At 36.4% G+C, this 9884-nt stretch overlaps 1 protein-coding gene across 1 annotated transcript in view; it reads left to right on the top strand.

Moving 5' to 3' along the window:
* Positions 1–1348: 1348 nt before the first annotated feature.
* LOC121367457 (glutamate receptor-interacting protein 1-like) overlaps positions 1349–9884 on the top strand; it is a 68401-nt gene continuing 59865 nt past the window's right edge. The window contains exon 1 of the mRNA XM_041491637.1: positions 1349–1478. Coding sequence (XP_041347571.1) covers positions 1430–1478 — 49 coding nt within the window. The 5' untranslated portion in view covers positions 1349–1429. The remainder of the gene's footprint in view (positions 1479–9884) is intronic.

Below are 9884 nucleotides of genomic sequence, written 5' to 3'. Positions count from 1 at the left end.
ACTTCAAAAATCAAGTTAAAAAGATGAATAGAACTGTTTTAAGGGAAAGTTGTTTGCATATACCAGCAATTTTTTTAAACAGCACATATTAGTAGCCTATTATGTCTGCCAATTGATCTCCGACTAAAATATACACGGTTTGTTTGTTTGGTTTTATTTTATTTTTAATTTTTTTTTTTTTTTTTTATATATCCGGTCTTGACTTATGTAGTGGTCGATACTTAAAACAATACAGCTGAGGTGTGTGGTGGATAGATGTGTGGAACTTGATTTTGGTGCTTATATCCAATTAAGATTCAAGCATGCTGCCCTGAACACCCTGTCCCAGGACAATGGGTAAACGCTATATTTTCAAAATTGCGAATGTCATATTTTGCTATTTCCAGATGTAGCCTATTTGTGATAAACAAGTCAGCAGATTATTGGATCCCAGGTCTACGGGCACATATTCTTATATTGGTGAGATGTCGTCTTAGGCATAGGCGTACGGGCTCCCATTTTCGTAGGGAAGCAGGCTGACTTTTACCCGAATTAAACAAAAATGCTCGAATCTGGAAAAAATAATTTAATCATATCAGCATTATTACCAAACAGCTATAATATAGGGTTGTAAACGAATCACTAAGCATTTTGACATTGTTTACAACTAATTTTGAGGGTAGAATGATGGAAATACATGGTAAAAAGGTCTTGAGTCAACACATTTACATATCTGTATAATTTTTGCCCGAATTTGATGTTTTGCTCCAGTACTGGGGGGGGGGGGGGGGGGGGGCAGTCCCCTGTCTCGTACACTTATTGTGTTAGATTACAGTTTTTTCAGATGTTGCCAGTCTGTAGGGTTGTGTATTGCAAACGTACTTGTGCTTGTAATAGATACGTTTTTCGGAGTTCTTTGAGTTTCTGTAAATAATGTTGTCTGTAATTATATTGTCATTTTTTCAGTTATTATTTTCTTTAGTGTTGCTGTATAGGAATCATCATATAACAAGGTACGGTTTTGTGGTACGTTTTCTACATATACCCAGTTACTTAATTTTTTGTTATTTATTAATGTTTACATTTCAAAGAAAAAGTTAAATTTAGCGGTAAGCAGGCATTATGCAACTTTGATATTGCACCTTCAATGGTTAGTAGTTAGTAAGAGAGAAGTCGGTGTGGTGATTCGATTACACCACCGAGTAGATGGGTCGACGGAGGTGCATCTCCGCAACATCTCGCACAATTACGGAAATACACCGAATGATGGCCGAACGTTTCCGAATGTGTTCCGAGTGCGACTGAACCAGCGAGTGCCCGTCTATTTTTAGCTCACAGACATTTCTCTTCAGGAAAGTCGTATCGGTGATGCTGTAGGAAGTTTTCAGTGAACCGATTGTTTGAGAAAGTTTATTGCGTTTTGTGAAATGACGTTTTCAAGTGACTAGACATGCCAAGTTGGAGGCCTGATTGCTTCAGAGGGTCTGTTTATGAACCATGTAAGTGCATCTTTTGTTTACAAATATTTAAAGATTAATTTTTGCTGAAGATCACGCTCGAATCATAACATAGACTGATGCCTTGTGGTCGTGTTGTATCTGTTGCGCTTGTTGTTTTAAAGGGTGGGTATCTGTCACGTCAGTAGCCTATGTTTTGACAACTGATGTGATGATAGACACATTGAAGGTGTCAGTAAGGGGCCGTTCAAAATTATATAACGCTAAAGTTTGTCAGAATTATACACCCTTCCCCTGTAATGCTCCGTAAGGCTAGACCATACCCCATCCCCAAAGTATTATGTAACACCCCACCAGTTCACAATCAAATCTGTCAGTTCCAGGTGTAATATAATTTTAATGTAGTTTTTCGATTTGATACTGATAGGCATTTTGGCATGAGTTCCACCCGTACCCCCTTTCAATGGTTAGAGTTAGTTTTAAAGGAGGGGACAATTAAGGCTTTTGGCCTAGTATGCATAGTCAACGATATATAATGCACATTATTGCTTAATATCAACAATTATAATCATATAGTTAATTTATAAAATGCTTAAATGTGACGGCTATTATATATAATAATTATATATAACATGTGTAGCCATTGTGTACCATCCCAGTGAATATGCCCTCTGGCAAGGTGATGGTTATGTAATACCAGGAATTAGTCTTCGAACTGAAGAAACAAAACATACCTGATTTTTGCAGATGCATTGCAATGTTCTGTAATAATATCCATCCCAGTAAGCCAGCACCAAGTATATATTATTTTTCAATACAAAGTGTTGAAATAACTGTTTTATGTTTTGTACATAAATTAACCCACATACTGAAATAATAATTGGAGTGTTTTCTTGGTTAATTGGTCTTTTCTTTCCATGGCCTGTATCTGTGATTCCTGATTGGCAGGTGTATATTTAGACGGTCCCCAGACACTGTGTCTAGACACACTAAAAAAAAGAAAGAAAGAAATGTTTTATTTAACGACACACTCAACACATTTTAATTACAGTTATATGGCGTCAGGCATATGGTTAAGGACCACACAGATATTCAGAGGAAACCCGCTGTCGCCACTTCATGGGCTACTCTTTCTGATTAGCAGCAAGGGATCTTTTATATGCACCATCCCAGAGACAGGATAGCACATACTACAGCCTTTGATATACCAGTTGTGGTGCACTGCCTGTGACGAGAAATAGCCCAATGGGCCCACTGACGGGGATCGATCCCAGACCGACCACGCATCGAGCGAACGCTTTACCACTGGGCTACATCCTGCCCCAGACACACTAAAAAGACATGCCTCTTTTATTAAGATCACAGACACCCCTCTAATCGTAATGGACATTATCAGCCATCCTGCTTTATTACTGTAAGTAATTCTGTAAAACCCTTGATTAAGTAGACTTTCCCATCTAAAATCACAAAACTGACCAATTACGTCATCCCAAAGAAAAGAAAATTAGCATTTGGGTATCGTGAGTGGTCATTTTTGCTCGAACGTGCCCTACCAATAGGCTTAATAATATATGCTTTTTTTTTCTTTGGATATTTTAAAAGAGTAAAATGTTATAACTCCATTTTGTTCTATTGATGCAAATTGAAATATATTTAGTTAAATAGTTTATTATACTATCAAGTCATTTATGTTGTTTTACAAGTCAGGTTGATGAAAGCGAAGCGCCTTGTCATAAATTAGAGCGTTTGTTTACACTGTGCATAGAGGCGTTGGATGGAGCTGACGTCACTTTGCCCCAGGCTATACCACCGGACGTCACAAAAATGAAAAAAAATGGCTGCCCTCAGTTAGCAGGAATAATCATGTTATTTTTTATTAACTAAGTTACGCGTTTTTCATTTCTTAAAGTGTCAGTATGTGTTGGTCGTCCAGGTATGCATCTTTCCATCACATCAGGCTCATATTTGAGTTGATCCTCCCTTTAAGCTTAGGGTTAGTCTTAGAGACTTTGATATAGAGGGGTACGGGTCAAACTCTTTTTGGCATTTCAACACTATTTTTGATCATTATTTTGTGTTTTCATATCTAGCTCAATAGCTATTACTACCTATGTTAAACATTGTCACAGTGACAGAGCATTTATTTAAGAAAACCCAAAACAAACCCCAACCAACCAAAAACCAACAACATATTTTAGAAGAAAAAAAAAGTATCTAAGTAACTCAGGCCTTTATGACCTTCACAATGGTATGGAATGACCATATGGTACGAAGTGACTAGCAACCAAATTAATTTAACATTGGTGTACAGTCAGGGATTCTAGAATTTTTATAAAATTCACTAGTCATGGGATCAGAAATTTAAGAAATACTAAGATTGGGGTGTGTGGGGGGGTGGGAGTGGGTTACATGATATTCACATTTAAAAAATAAGACTAAAATGCAGCATTTGATAACTTTTGTTTTCACTAGCCATGGGAGTGGGGCTACCATAATCTAGAGGTTTTTCTTAATCGTTCACCGGTGGATGTGACAGAGGCAGTAAGTAACGCTAATAATAATAATAATAATAATAATAATAATAATAGCCTGTTATGAACGTTTACGCGTTCTGTTGCAGTGATAGTTTAGTGTTAAAGAACGAAACGGCTGTTTTTACGATATTGTCTTAATGGGTTTACAATTTGAAACAGTTCTTTAAGTCATGACTTTTTTCAACAATAGCCTATAGCAAAACGATTGAGGCGAGCAATAAACTACTCGCCAGTTTTAAGTTTTAGGCGAGTATGAGGTGGGCGCGAGTTGCTACTCGCCTCACACGGAGAGGCCTGATCCTGAATAAATCCTTGAATGATTTACCAAGTGCTGCTCGCCTCACACGGAGAAGCCTGATCCTGAATAAATCCTTGAACGCTTTACCAAGTGCTGCTCGCCTCACACGGAGAGGCCTGATCCTGAATAAATCCTTGAACGCTTTACCAAGTGCTGCTCACCTCACACGGAGAGGCCTGATCTTGAATAAATCCTTGAACGCTTTACCAAGTGCTGCTCGCCTCACACGGAGAGGCCTGATCCTGAATAAATCCTTGAACGCTTTACCAAGTGCTGGGCTATGTCCTGCCCCTGTACTCGTACATATAACCCAATTGTATAATTTTCTTTCCCATGATTATTATATCGAGTACGACTTCAACGGTACCTAAAGACAGTTTCCGATCGGTTCACATGATCACACGGCACGGAACCGAAAAAGGTGTTTCCCATGAAATTTGAAATCCTATGGCCTGCTGTGATGGGTCATACTATTGATAATCTGCAGCGGCCACGGTGGTCACAGTTGTGGTTAGTCCATCGGACATACGGTTGGTAGGTACAGGGTTCGCAGCTCGGTACCGGCTGCAACTTAGAGCCAGTTTTAATGACTCAATGGGAAGGTGCAAGACAACTACACCCTCTTTTCTCTCACTAACTAACCCTGGTTACCCACTGTCCAGCCCAGATACTGAGATAGCTGAGGTGTGTGCCCAGGACAGTGCTCTTGAACCTTAATTGGATATAAGCATGAAAATAAGTTGAAATGAAATGAATGATAATCTCACGACTGCACCATGTCATATCAAAGGTCGTGGTATATAATATATTTACTGTGTACCGGTATGTCAGGAATTTTTGCAGGCGGGTTTAGACATTGGCGGGCGAAGTTTATAGTGAAGGATGAGTTATGCTTCACATGTTAGAACTTAGACATGAAATACAAGGTAGTACTAAACCAAATAACTTCCGGCTGGGTCAAAGTTTGAGGTGCACCCAACTTTTGATAGAGAAGTGAACACCACAAGTCCTGTCATTGGTTATAAATGTGAGTGTGTTGGTTGTAAAAAAATAATAGTTTCATCTGGGTAAAAAAAATGTGCAATTTTATTTCATCTAGTACCAATGTGTCAAGTAGCCTTGTGCTTGAAACGTATGGGGTACCTGTAAAAAAAAGTACTAGAATTTTGTGCGAAACTAGGGTAGTCATAGACGCTACCCGTTATCTCAGAAACGAGCAGCTTGACCCCCATTTTTTCCTGATTCACTTTAAGTGTAAGGGGTGGTAGTATTTATATCCGTGGCATTTATGTCGGTTAATACGTTGCAGGTAGGAGTTTTAGCCACATATGTTACTATTGTCGTCTATGGGATTTGATTTGGTCGTATACACCCTGTATAGTGACAATTTATGCTACTAAAATTAGGGTGTTGTTTAACAAATATACCTGTACATTAATTTCATACTCTGAGTTCCTGATCCATATATCTACTTAAAACAGTATTAACATATATATATATATATATATATACAACAATCAAATTACATATTAATGGATTAAATGGTTTGTATAGTTTGAAATGATTTAAAATTCTTTTATCATGGAGCATTAGCAAAGGAAAAGGTTATTTTACTGCATTTTGGGTTTCAGTCTGAGACAACATGTAAAACATTATGCGTCATGAAACTTAACACCGCGGCAAATGGTTTTGTCTGTGTGTTTAAATCTTATCTTGTTACTGGCGGTTTTGAAAGGAATAATTTACTTGTGTTCACTGACTTGTTTCTGTTGCACCACAGAACTGAAGGAGAGAAGCTGAAAGCTAAGCATTTAAAAAGGCATTAAATTAATGAAACACAGACCTGTAGGTGTGTATAAATGGGAGGTTCAAATGGCATTTATCAACATCATATGCAGCATTGAAGAAAATGTATTTTGGTGTTTTGCACTCTTTTCTTTGTGTCAGTTAATTTTTATTTAAAAGAGTACAAATCTATTTATGTATAAATATATATATCATGTAGATGCATGGTTTTTTTTAAAGTTAACCTTTTGACAAAATTAATTACTCTTATTAAATTTTACTGAACGATTTTCTTAACCCTAACCCTGAACGTAACCCATTTTCTTTCTAGGGGAGGCCCCCCCCCCCCCCCCATACCCCCTGTTGACTGGTTAATGTTACATTCAGTTCCATAGCACCATACCCAAACATTTCTTTCTGGCAGAAACATTGATGTAGTCTTTGCCTAATAAATGTGTCTTTAAATTATAACTGCTTTTGAATAATTTTCAATGGAATAATGTGCGCACACACAGACACACACACACACACACATATATACCTAATCCCAAAACACTTGAACTACAGTTCTGTGCTACATTGGTGATTCAAATGTATTTAAAAACAAACTGATTTTAACTTTCATTACTAATTTATGGTACTTCTTAATTTTAAAATGTAATTGTCCACCACGTAACCAGTTGGTGGTTCTGGTGTTTTTAAAGTTTCGTAATCGACACACGGACAGAACAGCGGTTCTCATGAAATATTGTGCCCGGTATATATGTATGTTTGAAAATTGGCTAAAACAAATTGTGTTTTCATTTTGAGTCCTACAGATACATGCTTTTAAAATTGGTACATGGAAGAAATGAAAATACTTACAGGTATGCATACCGCTATCTGTTTACCCTTTGTGGATACCGTAAGTAGTTGTTATAACATATGTCCATTATACCAGGTCTGACTGTATATTTCACATGTAAATCGTAATGGGCGTTTACAATGTACCTGTATGTGTAATCATGCACTTTCCATTGTTTCTCTTCTCTCTTCATATCCATGTGTGTCAGACGATTAGCATTTCAAAACCGTTTGGTCCCACTCGTCAGTTTTATCCACTCCTCTCTGTTTTATTGGGATTCAGTGGCGGTCTGTTATCAGAGCATATCGGCTTCATTGAATCATTCTGGCACTGCTGGAAGGAACCTCTTGTCATTTGTGATTGAAATAATCCCATGCCACAGAATGGAAAGTGTTCTGTTATCAAAGTAGAAACTGGTTCTGAATCCTCACCTTTTTGTTGTATAATGCATGAGTGTGTCTCTATCCGTGTCTGTACCTTGATGGAATCAACATGACTGATACCGAGACTACTGATACTGGTGGGTATATTTAAAACCATTTTCATTCTTCAAGTACTTTTTCATTTCATTTTTTATGCTTTAAAGGTGCAGACCCTAGTTTGAGTCCGTGAAAAAGAACACTAAGTTTATTAGTTAATCTACAAACCTGCAAACACATTTAGTTAAAACTATAATGGAGATAAGCTAGTCTGTGAAAAAGAACACTAAGTTTATTAGTTAATCTACAAACCTGCAAACACATTTAGTTAAAACTATAACGGAGATAAGCTAGTCTGTGAAAAAGAGCACTAAGTTTATTAGTTAATCTACAAACACATTTAGTTAAAACTATAACAGAGATAATTAGCTAGTCTGTAAAAAAGAACACTAAGTTTATTAGTTAATCTACAAACCTGCAAACACATTTAGTTAAAACTATAACGGAGATAAGCTAGTCTGTAAAAAAGAACACTAAGTTTATTAGTTAATCTACAAACCTGCAAACACATTTAGTTAAAACTATAACGGAGATAAGCTAGTCCGTGAAAAAGAACACTAAGTTTAATAGTTAATCTACAAACCTGCAGACACATTTAGTTAAAACTATAACGGAGATAAGCTAGTCCGTGAAAAAGAACACTAAGTTTATTAGTTAATCTACAAACCTGCAGACACATTTAATTAAAACTATAATGGAGATAAGCTAGTCTGTGATGTTTAAATGGGGAAATACCGTCTAAAAATAACTAGAGCTGGTTTCGATAACCATTATTTCTCAGACAAATGTACGTTTTTTTAAATTATGGAAAATGTATTTTGGGATATTACAAAAACCTGGATGACTAGAACCACATCAGGTGTACGAAAATGAATATTCTAAATAATAAAATGTAAGTATTTCTAACTTAAATGATTAAAATCGACTCCAATAGTGAAAAATATGTCGGTATAATGTTTAAAAACTAGCTAGGGCCTGTCCCTTTATAGTCACTGTCTCTTTTGCCCATCACACATCTTGTACTAATCTTTATATCCAAACTAGAAACTACAGTAACCTATATGTACATTCAGTCCCTTCCAGTGGCAAAATTATTTCAATATTCTCGGTGGGTTTCAATGACTGGAGTTGTTAGTATGATAGTGGGAAGGAAATGGTTTATTTAACAACGCACTCAACACATTTTATTTATGGTTATATGGCGTCGGACATATGGTTAAGGACCACACAGATATTGAGGGAGGAAACCCGCTGTCGCCACTTCATAGGCTACTCTTTACGATTAGCAGCAAGGGATCTTTTAAAGTTTGATTTTGTGCTCTTACACACAACTCGATCGTTACACTGTTGTTTGGTGTTTTTTTTTGTTTTTTTTAGTTTTTTTGTTTACATTTTTAATTGTACCTTTGTTTAACACCCAATAGCCAATGTGTATTTTTGTGCCGGGGTGTTGCTAAACATCCATTTAACCTATATCATTGGTTTTGTATTATCAGTGAGGGCGTACGTATAGCACAGTGGTAAAGCACTTGCCTGATGGACTGTCGATCTAGGTTCAATTCCCATTGATGGACCCCTTGGCTATTTCTCGTTCCAGCCAGTGCACCATGACTGGTATATCAAAGTGCATGGTATGTGCTATCTCATCTATAGGATGGTGCATATAAAAGATCCTCTGTAGACTAAGACTGTCAGAATCGCCAAATGTTTGACATCCAATAGCTGATGATTAATAATTAATAATTGTAAACTGATGGCGAGTGTGTTCTGTATTGTGATTGGTTAATTACATTATTTTTCTTGGATCAAATGAAAATAACACTCGGAAAGCTAATAACGTCATTAGAAAATGACATTATAGCAATTGGAACAGGCCAAGTTTACGGTTCAAGGGTCTACGGTTAGATTGTAGCCATGTATTTTTTTTTCAAGAAATACCAAATATACAGTCAGTTCTGTAGAAAAACTATTCAGTTTACAATGGACATAACCATATGAAGTTTTTAGATTTGCAGGTGTTATTATCTATTTGATGCCCATAAATGTTTAATTTTTAACCTCGGTTAAAAATGACATTTGCAGGATCAAACAGACAGTAACACCTGCAAATCGGAATACTCCATATGGTTATCTCCTGAAGCAATGCACTCTAGACTAGTAGTGTTAATTAAAGAAAACAAATTTTAAGTTTTAACTAATTTTATCAACTTTATTTCACTCTTTATTTTATTTATTTTTTATGTTCAACTGTTTTACATTATTATTTTAATTTTAACTTTGTTTTACATTAGTAGTATACAGTTACACTGGGCTAACTGTATGTATCAGGATTAGAGAAATTTCAGTCCAACCTGCTTTATTTGATGCCAGATAACTGCATGGTCTCTGAAGATGATTTAATACTGCTTTACATACATATTACATACTTTGCAGGCCACTTGAGAAGGTCTGATGTTGTATTTGCTTTATTTTGCTGAGAACTGCTACACAGTTTTGTACATTTGCCAG

Source organism: Gigantopelta aegis, chromosome 3 (genome assembly GCF_016097555.1).
Source record: "Gigantopelta aegis isolate Gae_Host chromosome 3, Gae_host_genome, whole genome shotgun sequence".
Classification (NCBI taxonomy): Eukaryota; Metazoa; Mollusca; class Gastropoda; order Neomphalida; family Peltospiridae; genus Gigantopelta; species Gigantopelta aegis.
Note: the sequence above shows the minus strand (reverse complement) of the source record. Positions and strands in the feature narration are given on the sequence as shown.